Raw genomic sequence first — 20,274 nt, forward strand, 5'->3', positions numbered from 1 at the left:
TTTATCATTTTAATGTTGCACAGTTTTCTTGGCTCCTTGAAAGTGAGCTCATCTCCAATATTATGCAGCTTATACATTCACTGGGAACCAATGATGTCACCAAAGGTTTAAAGGTTTGTGCCCAGAGCAGGGATTCCCAAATCCAGACCTCAGGCACCCTAGCAGTGCATGTTTTCAATCACTCCCTGCTGGAGCACAGGTGTAGTCGTTACTGACTGATACAATGTAACAGACCCACAGGTGGTATAATTATATCACTGCTCACCTGGAACCTGCACTGTTACTGGGCCCAGAGGACTGGAATTGGGAAACACTGCCGAAAAGCAGTTTTAAAATGTGTTGTCACAAATGCACATCTTGATCGCGTGCTGATTAGACAAGCACAATAAGTGATGTGGTTTTTTTTTTAACTAACAGAGTAGAGCATTATATTTGCATTTTAAGAGGTATACTTAGGAAAGATGATTTTTTGGGGGGGATTTATTTATTTAACACGTTTGTGTCTCTCCATGAAGTTAATAAATGCCTTGTAAATCTACTAGACCATTTCAGTACATTGGCTGGAATCACGTTCCCAACAGAGAGTGAAGCCATTGACTGCTAAGTCCTGTAAAAGCCAGCTGTACCCCTAGGATGCATATGTTGCAAGCACCATTTTTTTAATTTGCTAGAGCTGTTGAATATCTTGGTGCTATATAAGTTGTATAATTATATAATGTGTATAATTATATACACACACTAACTGGGTGGCTTATAGACCCCTTTTTTTTTCACTAGTAAAAAAACAGAACAAATGTCAACACATTTCATTCATATTATGAGGTGGAACAATATAAATTGTTTCCAGATACATCCTTTTAATCCCCCTTTGAACCTGGATATATATTTAAATGCAACATCAACAAATATAAACCTAATCCCTTACCAAATGTTTTAGTGTGTGATATAGATATAGAGAATATAATATATAAATTATAGTAATATATATCAGTAAAGTGCTAATCTAGTCTCTTCCCATTGCTGATATTTTAGTATGGTGAACAGCAGTCCCCTAATTTACTGTTACAGTATGTAATTGAACGAGTATATTTGTGTCTTAGTAAGACTGATATGTTTGACAATCCTGAACTACGTGCACTAACTACATCAGTGGTTTGCGCCCAAGCACTTTGGATAATAGTGCCAGTTTCTGAGAGCACCTGGCTTCCAGATTGGGTATAATTTACTTTTTTAATACATTGTCCTTGTAGGTAAATAAAATGCAGACAAGAAATCAAGGACTGGTAACTGTGGCTTGTAGTCCTACACCAGTGTTGGCTAACCTGTGACACTCCAGGTGTTGTGAAACTACAAGCCCCAGCATGCTTTGCTAATATATATATATTTAGCTAATTGCTGGAAGGGTATGCTGGGACTTGTAGTTTCACAACACCTGGAGTGTCACAGGTTAGCCAACACTGTCCTACACCAACATCCACAGCGCAACATCTAATGCTGGAACTAGAATACAGCTAAAGCGCGGTGTGATTGGCTGAATGTTGCCTCTGCATCGCAGCCGCAAAGCGCCCTGGGAGGTGTAGTTTTAACGTACTTCCATTGCCGACTCCTAAAGGGAACGTCAACTACATCTCCCAGTTCTCACCGCGGTTACGCTGACAGCTGACGGCGCATGAACCAATAGGGAGTCCGCCTAATAGGATTAGGGCCTACATGGTTGCCAGGGCAACCAGACAGCGCAGCCGACATCGCTTCCCAGTTATCCCGGGAGGGATTCAGGCGAGCCCGCGGGGGGTGAAGGAGGCGAGTGCTGGGAGCAGCCGCAGTCCAAGAACCGGGGTAACTGTGGTGTCCTTACTGGGGGGGATGAATGGGGCTTCATTATCCTCAATGGGGGACAGGTCCATTGTGTCTACAGATCACACACACGGTCCTTACACCCCCTCATTCATGATGTGTCTGTAAGAGGCTAGAATAATATATAACACCTTGCTGGGGTCTGGTATTTATATGTCATGTAGCCTAATTATGCCAGGGAATACTATAAATGACTGGACCACATGTCACAATTTTGCTATGTTCTGGATTAACATTGATGAACACTCTCTTATATGTTAAATTTAATTTTGTGGTACATATGATATTGTCGTTATGATTAATCTGTATTTATAGAGCGGGCACCACATGAGGTCCACAGCGCTGTATACAGGGAAAACAACAAGACAGTACATGGTATAATCATACATGCCAACTCTCCCGGGATGGCCGGGAGACTGCCAAATTCTGGGTAGGGCTTCCAGAATCCCGGGAGAGCTGGCAATTCTCCCGTATCTGCCAACTTCATTCATGAAGTGGGCGGATTAGAGCTGTCAAAACGCGATTCTTGGGGAATCGCGTCATTTTGGCCCCGCCCCCAGTGGCGTAATGCCTGTGACAGTATGTTAGTAAATGACAGGTGTAAAAAGACCCAAAACAGGCATTACATCACTGTGGGTGGGTCCAAAATGACGCAATTCATGAAGCTGCAATCTCCTTTTCCTATTTAGCAGCAACGTAGCACTGCCGGTGAAAGGAGGAAGTGCTATGTGCATGTCCACAGCACTTCCACTGTAACGGATTCTGCAAAGCCGGAGAGACTTCAGCAAACCATAGGAAAGGAAAGGTAACGCCGTCCTGAAATGGTTTTATCAGACTGCAATGCAAAGCTTCATGCATTGCAGAACATCGCAGTCCCCATATTAATCTGTGGTGACTACAAAGGCAAACGTAAAGCGGGTTATGGCAATAAGCACTTGATGCATTCTGCAATGGCCATTTAACAGAGAAAACTGCTGTTTTCTCAGTTTTAATGGCTCATCGTAGTTTGGTGCAAAGACATTGGAGTGGAGTCCATGGACAGAGAGCCCAAGGAGGAGGTGCGCAGTGTAGCTGGTGAGCAAGAGTTACAGGTAATGATAACGGGAGGGAAGAGGGCCCTGCTCACCAGAGCTTACAATCTAAAGGGAAAGAGGCAGACAATGTAAGGGGTTCTGAGGGCAAAAAGCAAAAGCAAGAGTGGGAGAGATGCTACATGGTTACGTGGAGGACTGGCTTTTCTAAACACGTGGGTTTTCAATGTCCGTTTGAAGCTAAACAGGCTAGGGGATAGTCTGATAGAACGAGGTGGAACGTTCCAGTGGTGGGGGGCAGCAAGGGAGCAATCTTTGGTAAGGGAGTGCGATGTGTTTACCAGAGGGTAGGAAAAGTGATTGTCATTGGCCGACTGGAAAGGGCTGGAGGAAATATGTATGATGTAGAGAGCAGTGGTGATAGAGAGTTATCTGTGTGGAATTGTATGTTCTCCCCGTGTTTGCGTGGGTTTCCTCCGGGTGCTCCGGTTTTCTCCCACACTCCAAAAATATACTAGTAGGTTAATTGGCTGCTATCAAAAATTGACCCTAGTCTCTCTCTGTGTGTGTGTATGTTAGGGGATTTAGACTGTAAGCTCCAACGGGGCAGGGACTGATGTGAGTGAGTTCTCTGTACAGCGCTGCGGAATTAGTGGCGCTATATAAATAAATGGTGATTGATGATGATATTTATATCCCAAGTCTATGTAGTTTAATGTGATCGTAAATTCTGGTCTAGGGCTAAAGTGCAGTATGGAATTTGAAGTATTTTGTGTTCCTGTTTTAGTTGTGTGTTAATGGCATTTTTAATTAAATCCTAGATGTCCTTTTCAAGGACTCCCTCCCCCTTCACAAACCTACTGATAATCCAGTTGTCCAATAGGGAAGGTTTATTATACAAACAAAACAAAAAATAAGCTTTTATATATATATATATATATATATAATATATATATATATATATATATACATACATGCAAAACTAATCATAACTACGACTAACACTACATAGTATGTATGGCATGTTTGATGCTATTAATAATGTAATGAGCCTATAAGGCACTTATGGAAGCCAGTGGATAAATTAGTCCCTACAGATATACAGATTAGATCAACAAGGGGGTTAATTTAAGAGGAAAGAGGGATTGACCCTCCCAAAGATGGAGAGCTTGGAAAATATACTCTCTGTATCCCATATTTCCTTCCACTTTCATTTAGATTGTAAGCTCATGTGGGTAGGGACCTAAGCAGATCATGTTTGTGATGGGTTTGTATTACAACTTCCTATTTTCTACAGTGTTGTGGAATAGGTTTGTGCTTTACAAATACTACATAATTGTAGTAATTAGTTCTAAAACACAGCTTAAAATATAGTTTATGTTCAGACAAATGTTTTCTTTTTGTTTTTTTAAACAATGTTATAGACTTTGTCCAGGATTGTCTTATTTTTACTATATCTATACATATTACTTTAATATGGAGTTGGCCCCCCTTGTGCAGCGATAACAGCTTCCACTCTTTGTGGAAGGCTTTCCACAAGATGTTTGTGCCCATTCATTCTGTAAAGTATTTATGAAGTTACAGATCATCATCATCATCACCATTTATTTATATGACGCCACTGATTCCGCAGCGCTGTACAGAGAACTCATTCACATCAGTCACTGCCCCATTGGAGCTTACAGTCTAAATTGATGTTGGACGAGAAGGCCAGGCTCACAATCTCCGTTCCAGTCCATCCCAAAGGCGTTCAGTGGGGTTTAGCTCAGGGCTCTGTGCGGACCAGTCAAGTTCTTCCACACCAAGCTCACCAAACCATGTCTTTGCACTGGGGCACAGTCATGTTAGAATAGAAAAGGGCCTTCCCCAAACTGTTGCCACAGAGTTGGAAGCATAGCATTGTCCAAAATGACTTGGTATGCTGAAGCATTAAGATTGCCCTTCACTGGAGATAAGGGGCCTAGCCCAAACCCTGAAAAACAGCCCCATACCATTATTCCTCTTCCACCAAACTTCACAGTTGGCATAATGTAGTCAGGCAGGTAATGTTCTCCCGGCATCCGCCAAACCCAGACTTGCCCATCTGACTTCCAAACAGAGAAGCGTGATTCGTCACTCCGCAGAACACGTTTCCACTGCTCCACAGTCCAGTGTCTGTGTGCTTTACACCACTCCATCCAACGCTTGACATCGGTCTTGGTGATGTGAGGCTGCAGGCAACTGCTCGGACATGGAAACCCATTCCATTAATCTCCCACACAGTTTTTGTGCTTACACTAATGTCAGTGGAATTTCGGAACTATGCAGCTATGGAATCAGCAGAGTGTTGGCGACTTTTACACACCATGCGCCTTAACAGTCCTTGACCCCGCTCTGTGATTTTACATGGTCTTCCGATTCATGGCTGAGTTGCTGTTGTTCCTAAACGCTTCCACTTTCTAATAATATCACTTGCAATTGACCGTGGAATATCCAGTAGGGATGAAAACTCATGAACCGTCTTATTGCAAAGGTGGCATTTATCACAGTACCAGGCTTGACTAGTTTGGTAGACATTCTGTACTGTCTACATATTTCCTGCTGTCATGTGTAAAAGTCAGTATTTGTTTCCAGACACGTATCCAGTGCTTTGTGAGTGCAAAGTACTAGTGCACAGACCTATTTAATTCATGTGACTCCTGAACCAGCCCCACATCTCGTACGTGTCTCCTTACAAGTCTAGCAGTTCTGCAGGTTATTTGATATGACCTATATATATCAAGCAAGGACAATAAGTTGTTCTTTTATGTACACCTAAAATCCAGCGTTCTATAGAGATTGAAATTAAGAGCAGAAATGCATATGACTTAGCCAAGATGAAACTGCTTTGTCACACGGTTTGTGTCTGTCCCCCAAAGTTGACTGTTATTCTTGTGTTTGTCAAATGTAGTCATAAGTCATAATGTAGTCATAATGTATCCCGTATTGTATGTACCTGTGCTTCAATGTGTCTCTTCTCCACCAATCAGCCTGAGAAGTATGTGAAAGCCGTCGATACAATGACGACCGTGCGGCAGAGAAAGAGAATTAATGCGTCTGAGCAGAGTCACCACCGATCGTCAGTGCAAAAGAACGCCAAGCAGAATGTCAGAGAGATTTCTGGTAAGTGTAGTGTATAAATGTACTAATTAATATATATATATATATATATATATATATATATATATATATATATATGTATAGAGTAAGGTAGCAGCACTCACAAGACTAAGGGCTAGATTTACTAAGCTGCGGGTTTGAAAAAGTGGGGATGTTGCCTATAGCAACCAATCAGATTCTAGCTATCATTTATTTAGTACCTTCTACAAAATGATAGCAAGAATCTGATTGGTTGCTATAGGCAACATCCCCACTTTTTCAAACCCGCAGCTTAGTAAATCTAGCCCTAAGTATTGGCAGAGCAAGTTCATCTACTGTGGTCTCTTCCAGAGGTTTCACTATTTTCCATCCTGGTTTGTACTGAGCTGGACATTTGCAGCCTGCCCATGAGATCTGTCTATATGCAAATAGGACAGGCTACTGACACTCTGATTGGATAATACGTCATTTTGGCACCGTACTTAGCATTGCTCCCTCACAGCGGTGCTGATGTGGGTTCTACTCCGACCAGAGTCTTATCTCTGTGGCCTTTGTATGTTCTCCCTGTGTTGTAAATGCCACTGGTTAAACCTTCTGTGTAAAGCGTTGTGTAATATGTAGAATTAAAGGTTAATAAGCAGCGTGGAACGGATCAGTGTTATTTTTCAGTACTTCACTAACAGGCTATAGTATTTCAGGATATTGCTTAGTAGTATATGGTATCATAGTACAGCACTCGGTGGCAACACGCTACCCATTTAAACAATATAATTCACTGACATTTGTTATACATTAGCACAGCCACATTTCAACGTATTCCACAAAATAATCATTTACCTCTTAGCCCAAAACACTGATTATGTTTAGTGAGAAACCAATAATCCATCAATTTTTCTCGTTTTCTTTTGTTCTATGGGGAGGTGGGTGAGACTGTGCTCAAATACCAGCCGCCATTTACTAAGGTTGTTTACTGCGCCAATATAAAGTTGTTTAGTGGCACCTGTAGGACGGTATCATCCGTAAATCATGTAGGTTGTAGATCGCGAAGCATTGCATTTAGAAACAAGACGTCTGTCGCACATGAGGATGCGTTCGTTTCAGCCAGGAGAAAGGAGCAGATCTTCTACAAATAGAATAATTAAAGCACTTGTGGCTGTAAATACCACTTGTAGGATAAAGCCGTGTCGGAGGCTGGGAAATCTGTATGGGATCAGATGAGATATGTTGGGCCACAAGGAGAATTTGTAACAATCAGAATTCCGTTGTCACTACTTAGAATTACAATCTCTGTCTGTTGTTTTCCTTTTGTTCACAGGCCCCTCTGCGTGCAGTCAACTGTGTTACATCGTAGGGGGGACAGTCGCTCTGTGTCTTGGGCTCCTCACCTCTTATTATGTCGCTACCCTCCATGAGAACGATTTGTGGTTCTCCAATATTAAGGTACAACTCAATATTACTCATTGTTTTCCTGTTAACTCCACCCAAAACTAGGGCACTGTTGGGCGTTTCTCCCCCCCAAAAAATTCTCTCCAGAAAACAATAAGTCGCACAATTAGGGGCAGATTCCATTTGCGCGCAGTGCGGCGATGTCTCTGGAACAGTCTGCGGAGACACCTCGCCTCAATGTCTTGACTCAAATCTCTGCTCATTTTCCCTTGCGTCCCATAAAGGTACAATGAAAAATGAGCGGAGATTCCTTACCGTAGTGACCGGATATTGATGTGATGTTCAGCGGTGTCTCGCAGACAATCAAATCTGCCCCTAAGTATGCTAATGCCTGATTTGCCTAGTGATGCAAATAGCAAGCTAGGCTGCGCGCTCTTCTATCCTAGGTCAAGCCACATATGTAAAATCCCATGTGTGCTCTCTGTCCACTAATACGTTTGAACGGCGAAAGCTGTCATTTATATGAATGTATCTCCCACCAGGAGAGAGGAGTGCGGATCTCAGCTTGTTAGTCACTGGGATCCACTCCCAGATGAGAGCCGAGAGTAAGGATGGGGGTTGGTGGTTCTAAGTAGCGAGTATATTTATTTTTAAGTTTATGTCCTCCACACACTGTTATTACAAATAATATTACGCAACCAGTGTGACCAATGTACTTATACACACTCATTCTTTCTGTGGGGAATTAGACCTGTCGCCGTTTCTAAGAACAAAGACAAGTGGTACCAACAAATGAGAATATACATTTGAAGCTGTATACTTTGTAGAACTGTGGTTTACGGTGTCAATTAGATCCAACATGTAACATGGCTGATACACCTCTAATCATTCACTACTTCAACGCTATCCTTATATTTGTACTAATTGTCTGCTACCTATTGCCTGATTAATATATGCATTTTACTGACATCGCAAGGTAAATGTATCAAGCTGAAAGTTTTCCGGCGGGTTTCAAAAACCAATCAGATTCTAGCTATCATTTATTTAGTACATTCTACAAAATGACAGCTAGAATCTGATTGGTTGCTATAGGCAACATCTCCACTTTTCAATCCCGCTGGAAAACTCTCAGCTTGATACATTAACCCCCGCATGTCTTAGATATTTGTTACCATGGGGATGTCAGTAAATTACACAAAGTGTAATATTCTGTCAGTACCCACAGCCCCTTGATGATACAAAGCACACAACTTGGAGTTTGTCTATTATAACCTATTTTTTGAATGGTATTTTACAACAAACAACTGGAACCTCAGCTAAGTTGAGCAGGATCTTGGTATTTATATTTAAAGGGGACCTCCGTTATTATGTCTGAGTGCCAAATTAGGGAGCAATTCACGCAGTGCTGTGACTTTCGGGCCAGGAGCTTGCTATCCTTGTAATCCTGGTTCATACACAGACTGACCAGCAGGGGTCTCCAGTAACTGTATGTATCCAGACACTGCTGTGCAGTTATTGGGGTTACCATGGGAAGGACCCCCACCAAAGCAGTAACATGGGCAAAGGGGAAAAGTTTTAAACAATTTTGCAACTTTGAAAACCTCATTTAATATTTTTCTTTGCCATCCGTAATTTAGCTTTTGTTCTTTTCAAATAACAAGTGAGCCTTCGATTTAGAGGGGTTCCTTATTTGTGTCTAAATGTGGGTTTTACGTGGGTGGGTCCAGGAAATGAGCACCCCACTGAGTGATTGGAAGACGTAATCAAATAAAATGTTCTCGAGCAATCGTAAATAAAATAAAAAATCGGATGAAACGAACACAGCTACATATTATGGAGCTCCTCTTCTTAATGACATTGCCTTCCGTGACAATTATGAGCACCTAGCGTGGGAAAACGATTGTGATTGGCTGAGCCTGTAGTGATTCATTCATTTCATTAGGCATTCTACATTTAGCACACACACATATTGAAATGATTGGCTTATCTCACTCAGGCAATCTCTAATGTCAGAAAGGTCAATGACAATTCTCTAAATCTCACTATTTCCCCCCTGTTCTGTATTTTACATTGTAGAAATTGGTGATTTCTGTGATTTTGAGAGGTCTGGTGATTTTAGTTTTTGGTGGTTTCAAAAAAAAAAACTAGTGATTTACTTATGTTGCACCATAGTAGAGATGTTATAGTGATTCAGGTAAATAGTGACCTCTAGTGGTCAGTTTCTGAAATGATGAGATGTACTTAAATCACATGGAACTTAGTGAGCTTAATACATTTTATAGTTCTGAAGATGATCTTAACTTAAGTGTCCTTGAGATCAGGACTTACAAAGTCATTTAACCAAGATATGAAGTCACAGCATGTATCTGATGCCACTGGTATCTAGTTTTATTCATGTGGGTTAAGTTACATTTGCTGTGCTGTGTATTCAGACTTATCTTTGTTCCCTGGCCATTGTTTTTTCACCAAATTAAAAAGGATGTTCTCCAATAAACACAATGCTTCTTAGTAGTACAACTTACCAGAATAACTTAGGACTTCTGCATGAATTTGCCTGTTGAAATCTCAGAAACACACTGTTTATGCCATTTGACAGGTTATTGTAGAAGTAGTTGTTTTTTTTACCTCTGCACTTTATGTATGAAACTTCCACTTTTTGTGTAAATTGTACCTTAATAGACATCATGGTAATAAATGTCATTTACAAGATAAACTTGGACAGATCTAAATTCTACTACCATGAATTTTGTCAGTCGGCTGTATGGTTAACCCTTTGTTATCCTCCGCGCAGGAAGTGGAGAGAGAGATCTCATTCAGGACAGAGTGCGGCCTGTATTACTCCTACTACAAACAGATGCTTCACGCTCCGTCCATCACACAAGGTACAGCTCGTTTCTTGCATTTAATTTTTATGGCAGAACCTAACTTCATTATCCTGCATAAGTGCACATGTTTTCCTATTGTGATTGCAAGGAGGCTTAACCCAGTCATTTCTTATGGGATTACTTCCAAACTGGAGAAAATTCATTAGCTATTAGGTCTGCGCTTAGTCTGTCGGATCTGAGCATGCGCGTGAGATGATTATTAAAAACAACGGACATAATGAGAGGTGCTTTGTATCTTTACATACATTAGTTGTTGCTAATGCAGCATCTCCTGTGTTTTTGACACTCTACGTTATATATCATGTATCTGGGTTTAATAGAGGAAATATTGTTGGCTTGAACATGTCAACAGTCTTTATCTTTAGATTCGCTAAACGATGCCCTTTGTTTCGTGTATATAAGATTCAAGTAGAAGCCCTTGGTCAATTTATCTTGTCCAGTCTTTTGCTTAATTTAGTTTGGGACATTTATGAGAGACTGTTCTGCAGGTAACGTTGTTAATAAGGTGGTGTAAAAAGCAACCAGACATTTGCTCTTCTTTTCTTATCTTCTTTCTTTTTTTTAGCATATTTTGCCAGGACTGAGACCTTGTTAGAATGGTACAAGATACGTAGTGGTCGCCAGTCCGTTAGGTAAAGAATATTGTACATAAAGCTGAGTTTATTCTGATTCTCGGCCAAGGAGTTTTGATAACCTGCACTAGATGTGAATAGCATAAATGATAGTGATAAGTGTACTGGATGCACAGTGTTAAAATACATAATGGGTAGAATTAACTAAAAGTATAGAGATGATAAGATAAGGGACGGAAGTAGGAAGCAAGTTTATATGGAGAAGAAAGATGCATCTGTCTCTACTCAGACAATGAGTACAGTGTGCGAGAGGTAGGAAGTTGATCAAGATTTCTTCTATTTTTATTGTTTCCTTGAGGCTATCTCATTACTACTGCACATGCTGATCAAAAGTCTATATCCTCCACTGATGAGCTCTATCATCAGTAAAACAGACTTTGTAGCAGTAATCCAGTCTCAGCCGGGCTGATTAAATACAAACTGCTGTCTGCTGGGATGTCAGACAAAGGCTGATTGGACAGATCTGTGACTTATATCTGTAAATACAAGCATTACACCCATCAACAATTAACTCATTGGGAGTTCCAGCCACGTGACCTTAGCGGTGGAGGGTGGGAGGTTACCATTAAACATTACTTTATTCCTGGCATTCCTCTTAATGTACAAGCCATGAAATTGGTGTGCAGTGTCTTAGTAGAAGTGATGGTGTGTTGTACAGAATAAAGGGATACAGCTGGAATGCAACATAAATTCCTTAGTTTAGTTGTCTGCACTTTACAAATATAAAACTGATTACCGTGTACATTGTTCGCACTTGGAAATTTCATTGTGAAGACTCACGTTGAGCTTTGTGCATTCCCTGTAGGTATCTTTGATTTAATCTTTGACAATAAAACAGAATCCATGAGAACAATTAATATTCTGGAACGAATGAACATTTACCAGGAGGTTCTCCTCGCTGTGATCTACAGGGGATTTAACTTTTGGGTGAGTGAATTTGTGCTCGGGAATAATGTCTTCGCTTTCATTCATAAGTTATTTCCTAAATTCTTGGGTATATATGTAAATGTTAACCTACTCTGACAAATATTAATATGTTTACTATTATATGTGTGTTTGTTATGTAGCTATGTGTAGCAATTTTGGGTGATTGACCCGAATAACAGACCTGATCCCCAATAATAATCCAACTGTAAATTGCTTGGATCATTATCAGGCCTGTTGGTAACTGCAGTCGGAGAATGGCCACAGATCACCGTGATCGGTCCATGTAGCAGCCCCCCAAAATACCTGAACTGTTCCGACCCAAGGGGCTAGACGCCATATCTTGTCCATCTTACCTTCTATGTATGTGGCCAAACAGTCTGTTGTGAATTTGGAAATAGTGTTTCCCTGGCCAATAACTTAAGTTCTAAAAATATTCCAAAGCTGTCACTTATTCTTTAGTGAATGATATCAACATCTAGTTTTTAATAAGATAAATAGCCAGTCTCATATTTACATAATATTACTCCATTGTCTTGAAAACAAACAAATATTAGTCCAGCTGACAAGTGTGTTTAGAAACACAATATAAGTTTTGTTGTAATTTCCTTTTTATTCATCTCACCAAGACCACAGGGAGACGAGACCTCTTGCTTTGTAAACTACTAGAATTCTTTGTCGTCTGTCCCCATTCTGTCCTCTACATGGAAATCCACTGACATTAGGAAGGATTCCCAGGGGGGCACTGATTAGAACGATCATTTATGAAACATATAACAAGCCTGATATGTTAGATTAATGAAGAGGACCTATTGTTTCTTTCCTGTGTAGATGCAGGTCAAATAATTATTTACTTATTCATAAGTCATTTTTATTTGTTATCTGGGGTTTATCAGCTGTCCTTCAACTACAAGAAGCTAGCAGAGTATTCTGGGAGTTGTAGTGCCTCCGTCAGTCACTACTAATTGATACCAGATTGTATTTGCTGTCCCTTGAGAGGTCTGTGTTCCACCATATTACTGGAGTCCTATTTTTATTCTGCATTTCTCAGAGTTACCTGGAGCCCGTCTACCTCTACATCTACACGCTGTTCGGCCTTCAGGCTTTGTACGTAGCCGCAATCTATATTAACAGCTGGCTGCTTAGTGGGTCCTGGCTCTCTGGATCGTTGGCAGCTTTGTGGTATATCGTTAACAGGTAAGGTCCAATTCAGCGTCTTCAGGACATTAATAACGGGCCGCTAGTGGTCTGTGTACCGGAAGCGTAGGCCGTGTGTAACCCCTATAGACAGCTGCTCCGCGTACAACACAGTGATGGGTTTTATGTCAAACTTTCTACGATTATAAATGTGACCTACTCGCTGTGCGCTATTTGTTTTCTTTTTCACCAATATTTAATTGATTTTCACAGCAATAAAACAATACACGTCTCAGACAACAGATGACACCTGAGTCACATACAGCGTTATGTATAGGAATATCAGTGTTACTGGTTTTGACATGTTGGCATAATATTTAGATATTATAAAGTACATACTGGGATATATAGTACAGGATTAGGATGTCAGGGCCCTATATCCTCGTGTTCTCCTTCTACTGTCCCATCCCCCTCTGATATGTTCTAAAGTGGGGAACAGCCCAACTCGTTCTCATTCACATGTTACTTTCCATATCCCTGTCCTGTCCTGTCGGGTGTAAGGTGCACAGGTCATGACGTGTCATCTGCTGCTTCCTGTCTACTGGGTTTTACGACACAACAGATTGAATATGTTTCTGAAATTCAAAACCTTTCATTGCAAATTGTCCCTGTTCCCATTAACAATAAAGCATTGTATTAGTTACTGTCGACCTATATTCTCACAGTGGTTTTGTTCTGACCGAATATTACATTTGCATTGGACAGGATTGAGACGACGCGAGTTGAATTTACCATTCCTCTAAGAGAAAATTGGGCACTGCCATTTTTTGCTGTTCAGATAGCGGGGATTTCGTACTACCTGAGACCTGATTTATCTGCGGTAAAGGAGGTAAGTGTCATTACGGCATTATATCAGGGAGACGGCGGTGTCATTACGGCATTATATCAGGGAGACGGGCGGTGTCATTACTGCATTATATCAGGGAGACGGGCGGTGTCATTACGGCATTATATCAGGGAGACGGGCGGTGTCATTACTGCATTATATCAGGGAGACGGGCGGTGTCATTACAGCATTATATCAGGGAGATGGGCGGTGTCATTACTGCATTATATCAGGGAGACGGGCGGTGTCATTACAGCATTATATCAGGGAGACGGGCGGTGTCATTACAGCATTATATCGGGGAGACGGGCGGGGTCATTACGGCATTATATCAGGGAGACGGGCGGTGTCATTATGGCATTATATCAGGGAGACGGGCGGTGTCATTACTGCATTATATCAGAGAGACGGGCGGTGTCATTACGGCATTATATCAGGGAGACGGGCGGTGTCATTACTGCATTATATCAGGGAGACGAGCGGTGTCATTACAGCATTATATCGGGGAGACGGGCGGTGTCATTACAGCATTATATCGGGGAGACGGGCGGTGTCATTACAGCATTATATCGGGGAGACGGGCGGTGTCATTACAGCATTATATCAGGGAGACGGGCGGTGTCATTACAGCATTATATCAGAGAGACGGGCGGTGTCATTACAGCATTATATCAGGGAGACGGGCGGTGTCATTACAGCATTATATCAGGGAGACGGGCGGTGTCATTACTGCATTATATCAGAGAGACGGGCGGTGTCATTACAGCATTATATCAGGGAGACGGGCGGTGTCATTACAGCATTATATCAGGGAGACGGGCGGTGTCATTACAGCATTATATCGGGGAGACGGGCGGTGTCATTACAGCATTATATCAGGGAGACGGGCGGTGTCATTACAGCATTATATCAGGGAGACGGGCGGTGTCATTACAGCATTATATCAGAGAGACGGGCGGTGTCATTACAGCATTATATCAGGGAGACGGGCGGTGTCATTACAGCATTATATCAGGGAGACGGGCGGTGTAATTACAGCATTATATCAGGGAGACGGGCGGTGTCATTACTGCATTATATCAGGGAGACGGGCGGTGTCATTACTGCATTATATCAGGGAGACGGGCGGTGTCATTACAGCATTATATCAGGGAGACGGGCGGTGTCATTACAGCATTATATCAGGGAGACGGGCGGTGTCATTACGGCATTATATCAGGGAGACGGGCGGTGTCATTACTGCATTATATCAGGGAGACGGGCGGTGTCATTACAGCATTATATCAGGGAGACGGGCGGTGTCATTACAGCATTATATCAGGGAGACGGGCGGTGTCATTACAGCATTATATCAGGGAGACGGGCGGTGTCATTACTGCATTATATCAGGGAGACGGGCGGTGTCATTACTGCATTATATCGGGGAGACGGGCGGTGTCATTACAGCATTATATCGGGGAGATGGGCTGGTGTCATTACAGCATTATATCGGGGAGACGAGCGGTGTCATTACAGCATTATATCAGGGAGACGGGCGGTGTCATTACTGCATTATATCAGGGAGACGGGCGGTGTCATTACTGCATTATATCAGGGAGACGGGCGGTGTCATTACAGCATTATATCAGGGAGACGGGCGGTGTCATTACTGCATTATATCAGGGAGACGGGCGGTGTCATTACTGCATTATATCAGGGAGACGGGCGGTGTCATTACTGCATTATATCAGGGAGACGGGCGGTGTCATTACAGCATTATATCAGGGAGACGGGCGGTGTCATTACAGCATTATATCAGGGAGACGGGCGGTGTCATTACAGCATTATATCAGGGAGACGGGCGGTGTCATTACTGCATTATATCAGGGAGACGGGCGGTGTCATTACTGCATTATATCGGGGAGACGGGCGGTGTCATTACAGCATTATATCGGGGAGATGGGCTGGTGTCATTACAGCATTATATCGGGGAGACGAGCGGTGTCATTACAGCATTATATCAGGGAGACGGGCGGTGTCATTACAGCATTATATCAGGGAGACGAGCGGTGTCATTACAGCATTATATCAGGGAGACGAGCGGTGTCATTACAGCATTATATCGGGGAGACGAGCGGTGTCATTACAGCATTATATCAGGGAGACGGGCGGTGTCATTACTGCATTATATCAGGGAGACGGGCGGTGTCATTACTGCATTATATCAGGGAGACGGGCGGTGTCATTACTGCATTATATCAGGGAGACGGGCGGTGTCATTACAGCATTATATCAGGGAGACGGGCGGTGTCATTACAGCATTATATCAGGGAGACGGGCGGTGTCATTACAGCATTATATCAGGGAGACGGGCGGTGTCATTACAGCATTATATCAGGGAGACGGGCGGTGTAATTACAGCATTATATCAGGGAGACGGGCGGTGTCATTACTGCATTATATCAGGGAGACGGGCGGTGTCATTACTGCATTATATCAGGGAGACGGGCGGTGTCATTACAGCATTATATTGGGGAGACGGGCGGTGTCATTACAGCATTATATCGGGGAGACGGGCGGTGTCATTACAGCATTATATCCGGGAGACGGGCGGTGTCATTACAGCATTATATCAGGGAGACGGGCGGTGTCATTACAGCATTATATCAGGGAGACGGGCGGTGTCATTACAGCATTATATCCGGGAGACGGGCGGTGTCATTACAGCATTATATCAGGGAGACGGGCGGTGTCATTACAGCATTATATCGGGGAGACGGGCGGTGTCATTACTGCATTATATCGGGGAGACGGGCGGTGTCATTACTGCATTATATCAGGGAGATAGGCGGTGTCATTACTGCATTATATCAGGGAGATAGGCGGTGTCATTACTGCATTATATCAGGGAGACGGGCGGTGTCATTACTGCATTATATCGGGGAGACGGGCGGGGTCATTACTGCATTATATCAGGGAGACGGGCGGTGTCATTACGGCATTATATCAGGGAGACGGGCGGTGTCATTAGAGCATTATATTAGGGAGATGGGCCGGTGTCATTACTGCATTATATCGGGGAGACGGGCGGTGTCATTACAGCATTATATCGGGGAGACGGGCGGTGTCATTACAGCATTATATCAGGGAGACGGGCGGTGTCATTACGGCATTATATCAGGGAGACGGGCGGTGTCATTACTGCATTATATCGGGGAGATGGGCCGGTGTCATTACTGCATTATATCGGGGAGACGGGCGGTGTCATTACTGCATTATATCGGGGAGACGGGCGGTGTCATTACTGCATTATATCGGGGAGATGGGCGGTGTCATTACTGCATTATATCGGGGAGAAGGGCCGGTGTCATTACGGCATTATATCAGGGAGACGGGCGGTGTCATTACTGCATTATATCGGGGAGACGGGCGGTGTCATTACTGCATTATATCAGGGAGATGGGCCGGTGTCATTACTACATTATATCGGGGAGATGGGCCGGTGTCATTACTACATTATATCGGGGAGATGGGCCGGTGTCATTACGGCATTATATACGGGAGACGGGCTGGTGTCATTGCGGCATTATATCGGGGAGACGGGCGGTGTCATTACTGCATTATATCAGGGAGACGGGCGGTGTCATTACGACATTATATCGGGGAGACGGGCGGTGTCATTACAGCATTATATCGGGGAGACGGGCGGTGTCATTACAGCATTATATCAGGGAGACGGGCGGTGTCATTACGACATTATATCGGGGAGACGGGCGGTGTCATTACGACATTATATCGGGGAGACGGGCTGGTGTCATTACTGCATTATATCGGGGAGATGGGCTGGTGTCATTACGACATTATATCGGGGAGACGGGCGGTGTCATTACGGCATTATATCAGGGAGACGGGCGGTGTCATTACGGCATTATATACGGGAGACGGGCCGGTGTCATTACGGCATTATATCGGGGAGACGGGCCGGTGTCATTACTGTCATATATCGGGGAGACGGGCTTGTGTCATTACTGTCATATATCGGGGAGACGGGCTTGTGTCATTACTGTCATATATCGGGGAGACGGGCTGGTGATTTGATGATTAGGGTTCTCCTTTGCTCTGTCTACAGAATCTAATATTAAAGAGAGATTGCAGACTAGATGATCCACTTGGGCTTTAAAAAAAACTCCAACAGGAGCTTAAATTATACTGTCAGACCCTCCTCCCCCATCTACCAGAAACAATAAAGGCTGGTGTGCTTGATGCAGACGATTTGGGAGATCCTTCTCTTTCTCTTTTGCCCCCCATATTCACTCCCTTGCCCAAGCCTGTCGCTTCCAACTGCGCAACATCGCCCGCATCCGTCCCTTTCTCTCTCAGGATGCCACCAAGACTATCATCCATGCACTCATTATCTCCCGCCTGGACTACTGCAACCTCCTCCTCACTGGCCTCCCCCTCTCTCATCTCGCCCCCCTCCGCTCTGTACTCAATGCGGCCGCAAGACTCATCTTCCTCTCACGCCGCTCCTCCTCTGCCTCCCCTCTCTGCCTTGCCCTACACTGGCTCCCCTTCCCCTACAGAATCCTTTTCAAACTCCTCAACACCACTTACAAGGCTCTCCCTAACTCTACTGCCCCTTATATCTCTAACCTCCTCTCCATTCACACTCCTGCCCGCTCCCTGCGCTCAGCCAATGACCGACGCCTCTCCTCCACTCTGATCACCTCTTCCCACTCCAGAATCCAAGACTTTTCCCGTGCTGCCCCCCTTCACTGGAACGGCCTCCATCGTTCCATCCGCCTCTCTCCTACTCTGTGCTCCTTCAAACGTGCGCTGAAAACCCACCTCTTCCTCAAAGCCTACCAATTATCCACATAATCCCTTTCTCTATACTCCACTCGCTCTCCCCTTGCCTGATCTGGCTTCCCCGTCCCTTATCTGGCTCCCCCTGTGCCAGTCTGTTTTCCCTCCCTTAGGATGTAAGCTCACATGAGCAGGGCCCTCTTCCCTCCTGTCTCCTTACCGTTCTTCTGCTCCTTGTTTACTACATCAGCCAGCCTGGAGTTTCTGAAGCATTGGAATTTCTGTTTATTGGTTTGTACTGTTTTACCCTGTTTAGTCTACTGTTTGTACTGTGTACGGCGCTGCGGAAACCTTGTGGCGCCTAACAAATAAAGGATAATAATAATAATAATCCTTACCACCAGCTGATCAGCAGTCAGGGGCGAGGAAGCAGGAAATGAAATTCAAGTGCATTAATATCCCAATGCTCCTTGCATTGAGGATGATCATTGGATATCTGGCCACCTACCCGGCACAAGACATGTCGGAGCACTTGAATTTCAAATCCCTACCCCTTTCATGGACTCGGCGAGTATTTCACAAATATTGCACACTGCCCCCCACTCCCAGTTGTAGTACCTGGGGTAGGGGGCTTATTGCACAACATTTTTAGTAATTCCTGAGCTGCATCACAGCTGCTGGATGGCAATATCACAGTTTCGGACTCGATAGTTTGACGCTGTCAAGTGAAAGTAACGCAGAGTTTGAGTCTGGGGTAGAGTATTGCTCAAAATCAGCTTTAGTTCCCTTCAAGTTCTGGGATATTTTGTTTTAAAAGGTCTTATGTAAAATGTGTTTTTAATATTGTTCATAGTGTACGGTATTTCAGTTAGAGATTTATAAAAGTTCCTCTTTAAAAATTGGAGCACGATTGGATGAAGTGAAATGAAGAGAAACCTGGCTGAGATATTAGAGTGTAGTCATCGAAACATCATTCTGTCTAATGCTAAATAGTCACCGCCAAACCGTCTTGTAGTAAATCTGATCCCGAGCAACAATTGCATTTCTGCTATTCCTGGCATTAAACAGGCAACTTCCATCTATTACATTCTGCCAATGAGCTAGAACAGTGCCGGAGCCTAGAACCCAATCTAGTTACTAGAGAGACCATGTTAACATAAAACTGTGATGTATGTTCAGCAGATTCTTGTGCTACATTTTCAAGCTACAATTCCAACTCCTGTTGGGTCCATTTAACGTCAGAATCCGTTGTCTTTATTTCCTGATTTGTCTTTCTCTTCCTTTTATATGTCGATTTAATTTCATGTTCCTATCCAGAGACTGTCCCTTCTTGTAGTGTTCATCTCAACGTTCCTCTTCAGCCTCACCTGGCAGTTCAACCAGTTTGTTCTGCTCCTACAAGGGCTGGTTCTGTTTGCACTGGACTGTCTGGACTTGGTTCCACCCAACAAGGTAAGGGCGTAGGACCAACTCTTTATTGCACACAGACGGGCTTCCGTAGCCCAGATCAGAGGCCGTCTGAGGGAAGAGAGAGATAGAACTTTGTTATTATGATTTATATAGCACTAACATAGTCCATAGCGCTGTGCAAGAATAATGTAGGAAGGAATTGTAACTCATAGAGGAGACACAGGACA

At 43.4% G+C, this 20,274-nt stretch overlaps 1 protein-coding gene across 1 annotated transcript in view; it reads left to right on the forward strand.

Annotated features, from left to right (window-relative positions):
- The first annotated feature begins 1,693 nt into the window (after positions 1-1,693).
- Positions 1,694-20,274, forward strand: part of DPY19L3 (dpy-19 like C-mannosyltransferase 3) — a 37,256-nt gene continuing 18,675 nt past the window's right edge. Inside the window, exons 1-8 of the mRNA XM_075189248.1 lie at positions 1,694-1,836; positions 5,894-6,026; positions 7,318-7,442; positions 10,180-10,270; positions 11,711-11,832; positions 12,881-13,026; positions 13,732-13,855; positions 19,955-20,089. Coding sequence (XP_075045349.1) covers positions 1,711-1,836; positions 5,894-6,026; positions 7,318-7,442; positions 10,180-10,270; positions 11,711-11,832; positions 12,881-13,026; positions 13,732-13,855; positions 19,955-20,089 — 1,002 coding nt within the window. The 5' untranslated portion in view covers positions 1,694-1,710. The remainder of the gene's footprint in view (positions 1,837-5,893; positions 6,027-7,317; positions 7,443-10,179; positions 10,271-11,710; positions 11,833-12,880; positions 13,027-13,731; positions 13,856-19,954; positions 20,090-20,274) is intronic.

This window comes from Mixophyes fleayi, chromosome 10 (genome assembly GCF_038048845.1).
Source record: "Mixophyes fleayi isolate aMixFle1 chromosome 10, aMixFle1.hap1, whole genome shotgun sequence".
NCBI lineage: Eukaryota > Metazoa > Chordata > Amphibia > Anura > Limnodynastidae > Mixophyes > Mixophyes fleayi.